The following is a 15,205-nucleotide window of genomic DNA, read 5'->3' as shown; positions in this document are numbered from 1 at the left end:
ACCCCATACTGGCGCAGACAACATCAACTCTGCCGCCTGGGAGCCAGACCTGGGAGCCAGACCTGGGAACCCGGCATCTGGAATGGACTTGCTGGCGCTTGGAAGCCTCTCGATGCCAACCCCCGTCAGCTACAGCTGATGTGCTCACTAGATGGCGGTGGTGCACCTGCCATGGGAGATGCTTTCGGGGAGCACAGCTAAGGCCTTGTGGAAACAGGCAGTGGGCTGTGTCTGGCTGGCTTTTCATGCCTCCTAGAAATCATGTTTCCTGTGTCCCAGCTGGGTGCGCTAAGTGAGGAGGCCACCAGTGTGCTTTGGATGCCTTGGCCCATGAGTTGGCCTCATGACTGTCTTGATGTCACCAAATGCCACACACCTTCTGCATCCCCAGTTTGTGTGTCTAGTTTGGTTCCTCATGTAGCATTTTGTACCTTTCTTTTGGCAAAATGTGGCTCATTTATAAGTGTCCTTATATTTCCTTAAATATGGCTTTTATAGTTCTGCTGTAAAAGATGACAGTAAATGGGGAGAGTAGTGCAAGGCGTGTTTATTAGTATAGGATCTGTGTCGTGCAGGGGTCGGTAGAGTTCACAGAAAACTATTTTTGTAATTCTGTCTCTTGTATAGAGGGAAGAGGCTGGAACCCCTCACCCCCCCGTTAAAATCCTAATCCTCCAGTGTGATGGTATTGGGAGGTGATTAGGTCAGGAGAGTGGAGTGCCCGTGACAGAGTTAGTGGCTAAGAGAGGCCCCCGAGACCCTCCTCCCTCCCACCTGTGAGGATACAGTGTGAAGACTGCTGGTGGGGAACCAGGAGGACTCTCGCCAGATCCCACAGCTGCCGGCATCCTGGATCTTGCACTTGCCCGCCTTGATACATTTGGTATAGTGGCCCAAATGGACTAAGAACCAGGGTGTCTCTGAAACTCCCCATGTGTCCTTGGCAGTGGTCCATGTTGCCTGTGTGATTGGCACTTTGGAGTCACCAGGGATCCCAGAGAGCTAATAGAGCAGCACCCACAGGATCATGGAAACGGTCTGGAATTGCTCAGAGACATGGGGTGCAAGCACCTCATCTCCCCCAGCCTTGTAGAATCCAGTGACCGGTGATTTGTAGGGGGAGAGTTTTTCTCATCCTACCTCTGGGACAGAACCGCTAGTCTCCAGGGGTCCTGTTTCACCAAAGAAGCCGAAGGGAGCCCCCCTGCCCTCTTTTATCACTTAGGTTCTCGTCCTTCTATAGCCACTGACATGTTCCCAGCAGGGTTCTGCTCCCCCACAAGCACCAACTGCTTGTTCATTGAGGAGTGAGTCACCTGCTCTCACACCTGCCCCGTGTGACAGGTGACCCGCCACATCCTCCCCAGGGCAGCTCTGGTCCTGCCACCCACCCACCTTGGACGAAAATAAGGACCAGACAAGGTTGGTGATGTTTTGCCTTAAGACTTCAGTATGCTGGATTGTGGCGTGAGGTATTTTTATTCCCTTTTGTTAGTACTTCCACCCACCTGGTACACAGCGTAAGGCAAACGACGCACACATCTCGAGTCCCTCGCCCCTGCTGCGTTGACATTTCCATGTACACCAGTCCCAGCTCCGCAGCGTCGGGCCGGCCAGCGGTGCTTGCGGTACAGGCACTGGGAGGGCCGGGCCCCCTCTGGACCGTGGTAGAAAGGGGTGAAGAATACCAGGGAATAGCAGCCCCCCCGCCCATCTCCACAGAGAATAGGCAGGCGGATTTTGACTAGTGGGCCCCAGCAGGTGCTGGAGCCCTGTTCCCTGTGTAGTCCAACTGTGGACAATGCACAAGGTCATCCTGTTGCTACCCCATGCCTGGGGGGCCGGAGGGAAGGATGAGTATAAAAAGGAGAAAAGAATGTTCTTGAAGACAGGCACAATATATACTACTACTGAATGTGCAGCTCCAAACCACAGTTGCAGGATATAGGTATGATCATGGGGACCAGGGGACCGCGCACCTTACATCACAGTGCCTCCCACAGCCACTGGAAGCTCCCAAAACACCCTCCGTCACGTAACATATCACAAATGGCCCTGTTCACGGACATACAGGTTCTCATGCTTGTGAAACAGACAGCAAACACCACAGCTGAGCATCTTCCCATCGTACACACCACTCCTAGGACAGCGAGAGCACAGACACCGTGCTGGATTTCTGCTGCTCGGAACAGAACACCACCCGCTACGAGTAATCACTGGAACAATTTGGTCAACTTGTGCCAAGAACAGCGTTTCACTGGAGCGTAAAACCCCAGAGGGGAATGTACGTCGTGTGCTGCAAATTGCTTATTAATCAAAGAAGTAAATCCTACTAACTTGCTATTATTATAAAAGTAGAAAGATTGAAAAAACGAAATCTGAAAATGATCTCATTTAAGACTGTGCCATGTGTATCACAAACATTGGAAAATCCTTTTTTTGTTGTTTTAAAATGCACCAGCCTATAAATCAAAATAAGTTTCTTTAAGAAAAAGAAGAGCACTTGCCCTGTCTTTTGGTTGAACGGATGTGGTTGTACTGCTTTTAAGGTGCAGTTGTAGAAGAGAAAAACGGTCATTTGGCACTACATTAATGACAACGTTTTAATACTGGCACAAGCTAGAAACAGCCCACCGGGAGAATGACAGACGAAGAGCCACCAGCATCAGAGGTGGGAGCGCTGTTCCGTTCAGATGACACATTAACAGCTCGAAAAGACAAGGTTAAAAACGGTTTTGTGGAGACAGAGGAGAGTGGCTGTAAAACCATGTTTCTGTTTTCCAGACAGGTGTTAATTTTACTAGGCTTCATTAATACACAGGAGAGGAAGCATCTCCCAGGAAAGCAGCCACCGCTGAGCCAATCAACAAACGTGTCCCGCCGTCAATATACATGAGACTCTTTGTGACTCAGAATGTGGGTGCGGGAGGCCGAGCTGGTCGCACTGCGGATCACCTCCATCCACCTAAGACCAGAGAATGAGAGGATAGTCAAGGGCCACTTCCTACAAACCTACACAGGTTTTTTTCTTGTAACAGCTCCATGATACTCGACAGTACCTCATCACTTACAAAAACAGCGTGATGCACTAGTGGCTGCTTTTGTAATGTGCCCTATTTTAGCAGGAGAGTTCTCGAATGAACTCTTCATACCCCAGTAAACAAAAACAAGGCTAAGCGTTCCTCTCAGTGTTCCTGAGGAAGAGTTTGAGAACCACTGGCCTGGGTGCTCCTTTGGTAGAGCAGGGGAAGCGTCCCGGATGGAGGTGTCTTGCCTGGGTGATGCCGCAGCATGCTCCGTGTAAAGCAGGGGCAGGGGGTGGTTTCTTGCTCCCCTGCTCTCCCTCCTAATCTCTGTGGGGCGGCGACGTGCAGCTCATTTTATACATGTGAGTATTTGCAGTATATCGGTGGTTCTCAGAAGCCCCAGTGGACGATGTCTGCAGATGTTTTTGGTCGTCACAACGGAGGGGGTCGGGGTGCTGCTGCACATCCACTAATGCACAGGACGGGGCTCCCCCCTCCCCCCCACGGAATCACGTGGTCTCACAGGTCGCAGTGCCGAGGGTGAGAAAGCCAAGCTTCCTGCCTCCAAGGAACTAGCAGGGCTTTTTAAAAGAAATTCTCTAATCATGGGTCTTTTAGGATCTTGCCATCATAAGGCTCAAGGGTCCTTGCTAGAACAGCAGGAGCCTAGCTCTCGGAATCGGCCCCGGCTCAAATTTGAGAAGTTATCCCCTGGGCTCACTTTCCAAGCAGTGTATCTTAGGAAGTGCTGCTTGGGGGAGGCTTTGACCTGGGCTTTCCACCACTGTGCCGTTGCCACTCAACCACCATTCATGATAGGGGTGCAGGCCTGACCCTGCGGGCCTCACGGCATTCGGCATTCGTGGGTAGCGAGGGAACACACTCCCATCCTACGGACAGCAGGCCCGGAGAGCCAATCCTCCCTAGTGGGCTGGTGACCACTGCTCTGGGCTGGTCTGTGGCCTGAGACCCCCTGCCTGCCCCCAAAGATGGTGGTTTAACAGTGATGCCAGCTACAGGCTCCCAGTTCCTGGGGGCCCGCATTTCTACTGTAAATTGCAAGAACACGGGTCAGATTTTACTTTGAAGATCACAGCTCACGGGCCTCATTCTAGCACACAGGAAATCTTAAAAGGTAATCCTGAGAAGCACTAGGATCTGTTCCCTTCCTCGGGTGGTCTTCTGGCCCTCGCACAGCTGGGCATATTCCAGCTAAATCATCCAGAGACGGGGGCGCCTGGGGGGACTCAGTGGGTTGAGTGTCTGCCTTCGGCTCAGGTCATGATCCCAGGGTCCTAGGATCGAGCCCTGCGTGGGGCTCCCTGCTTCTCCCCCTAGCCCTCCCCTGCTTGTGACCTCTCTCTCCTGTTCTAATAAAAGCACACTTGTCAGAGATTTAAAAGCACATCGTGTGTGTACATTGACTCGGCACTACAGGTTAACGACTGATGTCATTCAACTGGTGACAGGTTAGCTGCTTTTGCTTTTCTGAGAACACAGGTGGATACGGGTGTCAGGCTGAGAGGACAGCCTCCCCCATGTAAAGGTCAAGGCCACTTTGGAAGTGAGTGCCCAGGCCTATGGATGGCAGTGAGTGGCCACCCCCAGAAGAGCCTGGTCCTCCAGGCTCACTTGGGAGGAAGGAGTGGCCATCTCCCGCCAGGTCCTGGGCGGACGTCATTACCTTTCAAACGTGTATTCGCTTTCAGCCCTGAAGTAGTACACGTGGGACTTGAAATGCAGCTTGAACACGTAGTCTTTGTGGATGTCCTCGGACTCCGAGGGGATGGTGAGCGAGTAGCCGAGCAGAGGCAGGCTGGCCAGGGGGTGATTGTCCTGGGCGGAGCGACAGACAGCGGCTTGGCGGAGGTGGCCACGGGCGGCGGGGCTGGCCCTGAGCCTCCGGCGAAGTCCCCGAGCCGGGTCCAGTCCGCGCACAGGCGGCCACCCCACCCCACCCCACCCCACCTGCGCAGTACTGACCTGGTGAGACTTGTAGAAGAAGAGACAGAAGTTCGTGAACACCACCCACAGCTTCTGCCACCCGTTGCTGTTCTTGAATTTCCTCAGCAGATTCCCAGACAGCTGATTCTGCAAGACAAGTCTGCCCGTGAGGGGCACGGGCGGGGGGCACGGCCCGAGGGAGAGGGCCCGGCTCCTGGGGGTGCACCCTCCGGGCCGAGGGGTCCTCGTCTCCCCGAGGCGGCAACTCCCTCCCCGCCCCGGCCCCGTCGCCGCCACAGCTGTCTGTCGGGTCGTCCCGGTGGGAGTGCGGAGCACATCCTGCCTCACCCACCGTACCTGCACCTGCGGTGCTGCCTCTCCTGGTCCCGGGCGGTGACCCGGGAGAGGCTCCCAGCCCCTGGACGACACGCGGTTGGGCCCCGAGCGCCATCTAGTGGCCAGAACGCTGGCCTGCCGCGGGATGCTCCGGCCTGGCCCCCGCGGCTCCTGAGACTCCCCGCACAGGAACAGGCACCCCCCCACCCCCGGACACACGGGCGTCCTGCTTGAACCCCCAGCTCCGGGGAGCACCCAGGCCGCACGTCCTGAGCGCTAGGGTGGGACCCCGAGAAGGCCCGTCCGCATCGCTGACCAACCTCATTACCAGGGAGACCGGAAGAAGCAGGAAACAATGATGGTGACAGTCCCACAACTTGGTGGTCAAATGGGCGAATTACTATAGTATATAATTAAAACTCTGCCTGACTCTGCTTTATCCTATCCCTTTGGTCTGCTTCCAGGAAGCATTAGGTTCCCTACACAAGTGAGGTCCCGGTGGCAGGAGAGCAAGCCTAAAGGTCCCTGCCCTGGAGACGCTCACAGGCTGATGGGCGGACAGAGGCCACCTGTGGGTGGCCACGAACAGGCGGGCCAGGCACAGCGTCCCCTCCCCCCGAGGCGACCCCCTGTATCAGGCGACCCCCCGTGTGCCACCCACCCTCGGGCAGAAAGGGACAGGACGACAGGTGCTCTGAGTGCCAGGCAGGCAAGGGCAGTGTCCAGGTCCAGGAGCCTCCCACACGGTTACGAGTCCGTGAAGGCGCGGAGGGGAACGCTCCCCATCCCAGGTCCCCGGGTCCCCGAGAGCCACCCGACGGCTCCACACTGTGCTGGGCACACCGACCCAGGTCCAGGCGGCCTCACAGGAAGGCTCGTGCTCTCGCCCCACCGCCCGTCCTACCTGGAACACGCCACGTCCACACTCGGAATGGACTGCTCTTTGCTTGCCTCCCCCATCCCCCCTGCGCTCCAACACCCACTCCCGTTGGCTTCACTCGGGGACAGCTCCGTCCCCTTCCCAGGTCTCAGGGCCCCGAAGCCCTGCCGCCTCTCTTTGGGCACGTTCTCAAGAGGCCAAACCCACTGGGCAAAGGCTTAGGTCTGTCTCCAGCACGGGCCAGTCCTGCTGCCCTGACGGGCCACCACCGGGCTCGCTCCCTTGCACGGCGGCCTCCTCTCCTGGGCTCCCCAACGGATGGCAGACCTCTGTGCTCTTCCCTCTTCCTGGCTCCCATCGCTGCTCAGTCTTTATTCTGGATCAGACTATGTCCCCCCCCCCCCCCCCGCCTGCCCCAAGATATGTTCAGATCCAAAGCCCAGGTACCTGGGATTAGCAGAAGTCAAAGATGAGATCCTGTTGGAGTAGGGTGGCCCTAAGGCATAACCAGTGTCCTGTTAAGAGGACACTTGAACACAGACACACAGGGATCCCTCCAAGGGGTGGACGCAGAGATTGGGGCAATATGTCTCTGAGGCAAGAAACACCAAAGAGCAGCGGCAAACATGGGAAGTGAGGGGTGGGGGGTCGGGGTGGAAGGGGTGGGACGGTGTCATGGCAGCCCAGGAAAGGCACAGACACCCCACTGCTGTGCCTTCCCCTGGTCCTCACCTGGATCCAGACTACCCGCCTCTCCCCAGGCTTCTGGCACCAGCCCCTCTGGTGTAAAACACAGGGAGGCTCCACAGGCCCTCCCAGCACTGGACTCCTGCTCCCCACATCTAATGTGGGCCTCCCCCAACCTCATGCTCTCAGCTGGCCCACAACCTTTGGGTCACACCCAGCTCATCCTCACGCCTTCCCCTAACATCCCCAATCCTCCTCTCCACCCGCAGGAGATAACCAGGGGAAGAGGGTCTATGTGGGGGGCTCAGGGGCAGCGGGGTCGGTGGGGAGGGGCTGCCTCCCTCTCTCCCTCGCCCAGTGGGACCAGAGGGCCTGGGAGAAGGGGGATGGCTCATGCCTGGCACCCAAAGGCAGCCCACCACAGACACCAGACCAACACCATGTGCCCAAGGAAGGGGACCTGGCAAGGGTGGGGTGATGGACACCCCGGCTAGGGGATGGACAGCCAATTCCTTGGGTATTTGACCTGCATTATTGCTTCCTTACACCCGCGGGCCGGGCACTCGCTGCCCTGCTCCAAGGGGCTGGAGCCTTCCGGGATGGGCTCCGCACGCCAAGCACGCAAGCGGCAGAGTTGGGCTCTGAACAACCAGGGCTGGGCTGGCTTGTGGCCGGGGCCCTGCACACTCACCTGACGCTGTAGACAAAGGACTGCTGCTGGGAGTCCTTTGCCGCAGCCCCCCCCACCCCCCGCAGGAGCTTGTCTTGCAGTGTCAGGGCCCCTAGGGCCTACCTGACTTAGGGCTTTGCTGTATTCTCGAATGGCCTAAGTGCTTCCAGGGCTAGCTTACCGACCTCCCATGCTTTGGCGGCCCTAACCACGTGCCGCAACAGTCAGTACAGAGTGAAGCAAAGAGCACTTCTCCCTCAGTGACGCCCTTCCTCAGGCTTCATCAGACCAGCTGGACAGGCCAGACCTGATCGGGGGGTCCCTGCCAACCAGACGGCCACTGGTCCTTTCCTGCTTCCTCCATCTGGAAAGATTTGCCCCCGTGCCTCGGAGAAATCTCTAGTTCTAAAGTGTGAAAGGAGGGAGGATGCTGAGTACAGAGGGCTGGGCAGAAGGACAAAGCCTGTCCCTGTGGGGTAGGAGGGAGGGGACAGTCATTGCTGGCTGACAGGGAGGCCTGGTGCAGCCGGGGGAGCCCTAGGCAGCGCGCCTGCACCTCTCATATGTGCTCGTGAGATGTTTTCAGAAACAGGCACGGGCTTTAGGTCACTGTGTCCCAGGCAAGCAGTAAAAGCCACGCTGTGGAACCCCAAAGGTCACTTCCAGAGACCAATCTCAGGCAACTCCCATGGACTGGCCATTGACAGACGCTTGGCACGTTCCCAACACCACTGTTTCAAAAAGCAAACCAGCCGCCATCCCTGGCTCACAGTCTCCAGTGACATGTTCTGGGCCCATGTAGGAATTCAGAAGTTTTCAGAGTTTAAGATAACCCAGCGCCTCTGCTGGATGTCATCCAGGAGGTGGGGTCGGGGCAGCAGAGTCCAGCATGATCGTGTGGCCGAGACCCAGGAGTTCCTCTGTGAACCACAGGCAACACGACCCCAGCCAGGCCCAGCTTCCCCGCACCCCTGCCCTGCCACCTGCCCCGGCACCTGGGTCCTGCTCGAGGTCACAGCTACCTGCCACCTGCAGCTCTCGCCCACCCGCACAGTGGCCCGTGTCCACACGCCTGTACGCACGGGACACCCTCTGCCCCACGGCCAACTCCCGGGCAGGAGAGATCACGGTCCCGGTGGCCCGTACCTCCACGGCGACGCTGAAGTCCACCATGGAGACGCTGGTGTTGCGGTGCCAGCACACGTGCACCATGGTGTTGCCGCGGTGCGGGGCTTGGCGCTCCAGCGAGGTGCGTGAGGCGCTCAGGTCGTCCTCTGACTCCTGGTCCGCTACCGTGGCCTCATCTGGGGATTCTGCATGATGTGGCAAAAGGTGGTACTTTGAGTCTTTGCCTGCCGGGAAAAGGACACCTTCCCAGACCCTCCCACGTGCCAAATGGGCCAGGATGGCTGGGGGCACCCACTTGGGCAGCCCCGTGCACCCCCCAAGTGGGAAGTCACACTAGCAGCCATCTCGTCAGGGTCTGACCCCGGGTGGGGGGCATGTCCCGCCAGCCCCTCTGCAAGGGAGCCCCAAACACACCTGGGCACCGGGACCTGCGGTGCTCTCCCAGCACGGATGGCCTTCGTTCCTCTCCCTACTGCTGGCACACTACGTGACAAGTGGCGACGCTGGTCCCTGCTCCCTCACACTCTTCTAAGGGGTGTTTTACTTTTATGGAGTGCAAGTTCCTTGATTTTTAGTTTTATTAACACAAATGTCTATCCACAATGGCCAAACTCTGAAAGAGCCCAGATGTCTACTGATTGATGAATAAAGAAGATGTGGGGTGTGTGTGTGTATAGATATATGATGGACTGTTACTCAGCCATCAAAAAGAATGGAATCTTTCCATGTGCAATGACGTGGATGAACCCAGGGGGTATTATGCTAAAGTGAAAGAAGTCAGACAGAGAAAAAGACAAATACCATTATGACCTCACTCATATGTGGAATTCAAGAAACAAAAGAGATGAACATAGGGGAAGGGAGAAAAAAGAGGGAGACAAAACATATGAGAACTGGGATGGGGGGAGGTGGCAAGCATGGGATCGATAAGGGATGGGCACTCAGGAGGGTGCTGGAGATTAGCACTGGGTGTCATATCTAAGTGATGGAACACTGAATTCTACTCCTGAAACCAATATTGCACTGTATGTTAACTAGAAATAAAAATTTGCAAGAAAAAAACACATATGAGGAAAAATAAAAGGACACATCAAATTGATAACAGCATCTACATTAAAGTACTTGAATTATAGTGACTTCTTTTTTCTATTTTGTAAACTTCCACGGACATGATTTTGTATATATGTAATAAAGATTCAGAAATAAAAAAATAAACACAAATGTCAACCACAGATGTGGGGTGTCCCCGGTAGGGTGATTTTTACATGCCACGGGCTGTCTTCCCTCTGTAAGCCAGAGCTGTCCCGCCCCGCCACGGCTGACTCCTGGAGGTGACGCGCCTGTGCTGCACCAGCAAGGATCCTTCCCACCCAACACTTACTGTTGTCAGGGGGGCTGCTGGCAAGGAACTCGGGAGTGGGGCCGCTACTTTTCTCTGCCAAATCAATGGCCATTTGTATATCCTCAACCCACTTTTCCATCTCGGACCTAGAGCTGAAGACACGGACGGCAGGTTTTCAGATCACAGCAGGGAAAAGGGTGGACAGGTGAGAGGTCGGGCGTCCGCGTTACCTGGCCGCCACGATGATGGACTGCCGCTGGCCCCGGAGGGTCAGGCAGTGGGGCACGCCCCACTCATCCTCGCTTTCCTCGATCTGTGGGACAAGTGTGCATAACGTTACTGCCAAGGAGCAAGTGAGACACAACAGTGCATTTTCAAACATTCACTACACTGGCCACGGCTCAGAAGAGCCACGTAGAAAAATCACAATCAGAAAGCTGAAAGAAGGTCAAAATGCACTGAATTTTTTTTTTTTCTTTTTGGCAGAGCCTGTAAACTTTCCTCTATCCAGTGACTGAGGAGACAGTGAGTCTAAGCCAGGGAAAAAGACCCCATGCAGACTGGCATCCTGCCTGCAGTCATGGAGACCTGCCCACTGGGGAGGCATGTCTTGGGGGCCGACAGGTGGCTCCTCGCTCTGGGGATGGGTCCTACCTCTCCATGTGGAAGGTGACAACTGTCTTTCAGGGGTCCTGGGGGCCAGGCATGGAGCAGTGAGAGGCAAACTCCTACCTCATGCCACATCAGCTTGCTTCCTCACTTGATTTTAGAAGGAAGTTACCCGTACATCTCCTGCACGGGAAGAACAGTGTCCCGAGCCCCTCTCGGGGTGCCCGAGCAGGGTTTAAGGTGCCTGGTTACGACCTTTCTTCTCCTTCCTCAATGTCACAGACTCCTGCTCCCTTTAGCCTGGTGTGCCAACTGCTGGCTGCCCACAGGGAGGGCCCCCCGACCTGGTGCCCACGGCGCGTACTCACGGTCATGCCGTAGAGCGGGAGCTGCCCATGGACTTTAAACTGATTCGAGGCCGTCAGCCCCCTGCTCGTGTACAGCAAGACGTCGTTGAACTAGAGGAGCAAGGACAAGCGTGGGTGAGATGGACAGGCGCCAGGAACACGACAGGTGCAGAAAGTGTGTATTTAGAATCCCACACGGCTGCTCATCCATCCATCGCAGCATCTCCAGGCTGAGCCACTCTGGCCGCTCCTCCTGCCCTCCGGGTGCCCTGTGTGACCCCACCGGTCACACCTCACGGGAGAGACCGACAGCTCCCGGCACTCACCAGGAAAAACATGCGCTGCTGGAGCCCCTTGCCGGAGAGCTTGCTGAGGCTGCCCAGGCGGATGAACTCCTGCGGAGGAAGGAGACCAGAGGTTGGTGGGGGGTGCAGGCCTGGGGCACCCTGGAGATGCCGGCGGCCTTGTGCCGGGCTCCCTCTCGGGGTGAGAACCACAGCCTTCCTGGTTAGTGTCCCCTGAACACTGTGCTCAGCTGCCTCTCAGATCCTGTCCCTCCCAGGAAGCCGGCGGGGACTCTGAGGACTCTGGTCACCTGTGCTCAGGCCTGGACAGCGTGCCTGGGGCTCCAAGGCCCTGCCAGTTTCCGCTGCCAGAGAGTGGCAGGACCAGGGCCACAGACAGGGTGGCTGCAGGGCCCTGGGATGGGACAAGCCTGTAGTGGGGTACTGGGGATCCAGGGACGCTCCCTGATGCACAGCTCCGGTTCTAGAAACAAGTAACTGCTCTAGGACAAAGCAAGAAGCCAACATGTCTAATTCCTCCTCCCAGATTAGCAAACTACTGAGGGCACGGGGCATTCAGGGAATTAACAAAAAAACAAAACAAAAACAACTGGGATGCCTGGGTGGCTCAGTGTTGAGCATCTGCCTTAAGCTCAGGGCGTGATCCCGGGGTCCTGGGATAGACGGGCTCCCTATAGGGAGCCTGCTTCTCCCTCTGCCCACGCCTCTGCCGCTCTGTGTCTCTCATGAATAAATACAATCTTTAAAATAAATAAAATTTAAAAAACCCCACAAAACTATCATTTTTAAAAATCATGGTAAAAATGACCATTTGTGGGGATCTCTGGGTGGCTCAGCGGTTTACCACCGCCTTGGCCCAGGGCGTGATCCTGGAGACCCAGGATCGAGTCCCACGTCGGGCTCCCGGTGCATGGAGCCTGCTTCTCCCTCTGCCTGTGTCTCTGCCTCTCTGTGTCTCTCATAAATAAATAAAATATTTTTCTTAAAAAAAAAAAAAAAAGACCATTTGTGACCTTTAGTGTATTCAGAGAGTGTATGCATTGTGAACTAGCTAGGTCTGGAGATTTTCATCACCGGAAAGGAAACCCCGTGCCCATTCAATGGTCACTCCCCACACTCCCCTTTCCCTAAGCACCTGGCCCCCACCAATCTGTTTTCTCTATGGATTCGCCCATTCCGGATATTTCCAATAAATCGAATCTTGTCGAATGTGACCTTTTGTGTCTGGCTTCAGGTTTCATCCACAGCGTGGTATGTACTGGAACTCCCTTCCTTCCCGGGGCTGTTTCACTGTATGGATACAGCACAGTGTGAAAACCCACTCATCTGAGGGTGGACACTTGGGCTTTTCCCCTACTGGCTACTGTGGACAGGGTTGCTATGGACATTCACATTCAAGTTTCTGTTTGAACACTTGTTTTCTGTTCTTCTGGGTATATACAGAGGAGTGCAATTGCTGGGTCCTATGGAAGTTCTATGGTTGACTTATTAAGGAACCACCAAACTTCTCCATCATGCTGCTTCTAAAACAAGGCTGCAAGTTCATTAACATTTTTCACATTCCTCCCGTAGAGGTAGGATTTCTCTCTCTCTCTGCTTCCTGTGGATGGGGGTGCACAGTGACTGATTTGACCAGTGGAGTGTGGAACTGACACTACAGAACTTCCAAGACTAGGTCACAAAACCACATGTAGCCTCCACTTTGTCCCTGGGAACATGTGCTCTTGGAACCCTGAGTGGCACACAGCAGCAAGACCACTCCGGACCCAGGGCCAGCCTCCAGATGTCCCTGCCAGATATCAGTCTTGGACTCTCCAGGCCACCAATCTGGGACTCCTGTCAATGCCACAGGGAGCAGAAGAATCACCCAGCTGAACTCTGCCCCATTCCTGAATTGCACAACATGACCTATACTGACAAGCTGTTGTCAGTTACCAAGTGTCGTAGTTTGCTACGTTATCAACAGACTTCAAGAAGAGCCACCACAAGGTTTTTCTGTGCTTGTGGCAGCTACTGAGCCAAGGACTCAGCAATTCACTTGATTTTATAGACTTTTGCACAGCCTGACTCAGCTCTTTGTCTTCTTATGATATGTGGAGCAAAGACTGTTGTCTGCTGGCAATCTCACGGACATGTTTTGGGAACCAACAAAGGAACATACAGTGAATCCTATGCAGGACCTCGGGATGGATGCTATTCAGACCTCAACAATGCAATCCGAGGAGATGATGTCCCAGAAGACATCACTGCCAGGCAGCCGAGGATGGGACCGGGACTCTACCCTGCTGCTCTCACCTGGCACAGCTAGAACACATGCGTTTTCTAACAAATCTGAGGGAGCTCAGAACTGCTCTCTGTGGGGGAGATGAGGTGCCCTGAGCCACGCACTGCAAGAACACAAGGGAGCACTGCCTGTGTTCTGGGGGGACTTCCGAGGCAGGGAATGGAAGGGCTGTGGACGCAACCATCAATGTGTGAGGCTGGAGATGAACACATCTCGTGCCTAGATTTTGCTTTTTTTTTTTTTTTTTTTTTTAGATTTTGCTTTTAAAACCACAGAAGAAAAAAAAATAAAAAAATAAAACCACAGAAGAGGGGTAGGGAAGGCCCCTAATATCCTAAGAGCAAGCTGCTTCCTTCTGGGGGGAATATAGCCCACACCTCTTGAGTTTTAACCTAAGGAACCTTACCCACCTCCAGTCCTGCTTCCTTTCTGAATGTGCTCCTATAACAGGAAGGCCAGCCCAGGAAAAGCTCGCCCTCAGTCACACAGTCCTCAGGATCAACAGGGTGAGGGGGGCTGATGCAGGCCAAAGTGTGCAGCGGCCTCTATGCCTCAGGGAGAAATCCTGGCCTCCAGGATGTGATACTATCTCAGACTGACCCAGGCAGGGAAGGTGAGCAGGATCAGGCCATGCTAGGAATTAACACTGCATGTAGCTGAGTGGGCAGCTCCAAAATTATCTGCTTACCTTTCAATCTCAATTTTTAAAATTTCTATATTTCGTCCTACCCATTAGGTTACTTGATAATTTAATTAATGATCATCAATTAGCTTTGGCATATGGAATACCCCATCATAGGACCCGTTCCTCTTAGGGCCGTGATTCCCTCCGGAAGGAGGGAACATTTTATTCAGGGTGGGCTTGAGGCTGGTTGATGAACAAAAGAAGATGGAGATAAGGTAGTTAGTAACCAGCACCCCAATTCCTACTTCACTTCTGTAAGTAATAATGACCTCTTTTTATTTAGCACATGGTTTGTGCCTGACATCTGCTGGATGCTTATATTAGTTAGCTCCATACGTGAGGCCTGTAAGATCAGTATTTTCATCCTCATTTTTCAGATAAAGAAACGAAGGAGCAACATGATTTAGATATTTGCCGAAGATCAGTGAGTGGCATAACCCATATTTAGCTAACTGCCTTCCACAATGCTGTGCTATGAGTCACTGACATTATAGTAAGTCGAGACTTAATCCCTTTCAAAGAACTATAGGTGGGGGAAGGAGAAAAAATGTCACATTTGTTGTGTTATTTTTATACATTAAATCTCATTTGATCCTTATGGCCTACAAGGGAGAACATACGATGCCCATGTTACAAAAAGAACTTTCTGGTTGGTCAAACACCCAGCTCCGGTGCAGCCAGAACCTGAACCTAGGGCCTCCTGCTCCAATCTGCTCCTCTTTTTATAGCATCATGGGAACCTTTCCTCAAAATAAGAGATTCTTTACAGATGGTCTGTTTGCCACGTAGCGTAAAAGGCTACACATTTTAGGATACCCAAAGTTAGGAGAAAATCACATTGACGCTGCCGGCCTTTACCAAGCTCTCCGTGTGGAAGGGTAAACGTGGTTATTGTGTGCTGAGGCTTGTCGGAACCTTCTCACCAGCGAAGCTGAAGCAAGCCCCAGCTCTTCATTTCCACC

At 54.3% G+C, this 15,205-nt stretch overlaps 1 protein-coding gene across 7 annotated transcripts in view; it reads right to left on the bottom strand.

Annotated features, from left to right (window-relative positions):
• Positions 1 to 2,589: 2,589 nt before the first annotated feature.
• The window catches only part of FARP1 (FERM, ARH/RhoGEF and pleckstrin domain protein 1), a 283,051-nt gene continuing 270,435 nt past the window's right edge, over positions 2,590 to 15,205 (bottom strand). For all 7 annotated transcript variants that reach the window (XM_072760878.1, XM_072760875.1, XM_072760873.1 and 4 more), the window contains exons 20-27: positions 11,296 to 11,364; positions 10,991 to 11,080; positions 10,244 to 10,326; positions 10,053 to 10,165; positions 8,690 to 8,856; positions 5,010 to 5,117; positions 4,711 to 4,862; positions 2,590 to 2,965 (exon numbers count right to left, since the gene is read on the bottom strand). In XM_072760878.1, the coding sequence (XP_072616979.1) occupies positions 2,884 to 2,965; positions 4,711 to 4,862; positions 5,010 to 5,117; positions 8,690 to 8,856; positions 10,053 to 10,165; positions 10,244 to 10,326; positions 10,991 to 11,080; positions 11,296 to 11,364 (864 nt within the window). In that variant the 3' untranslated portion in view covers positions 2,590 to 2,883. The remainder of the gene's footprint in view (positions 2,966 to 4,710; positions 4,863 to 5,009; positions 5,118 to 8,689; positions 8,857 to 10,052; positions 10,166 to 10,243; positions 10,327 to 10,990; positions 11,081 to 11,295; positions 11,365 to 15,205) is intronic.

Source organism: Vulpes vulpes, chromosome 6 (assembly GCF_048418805.1).
Source record: "Vulpes vulpes isolate BD-2025 chromosome 6, VulVul3, whole genome shotgun sequence".
NCBI lineage: Eukaryota > Metazoa > Chordata > Mammalia > Carnivora > Canidae > Vulpes > Vulpes vulpes.
This window is presented reverse-complemented; position numbering and strand designations above follow the sequence as displayed.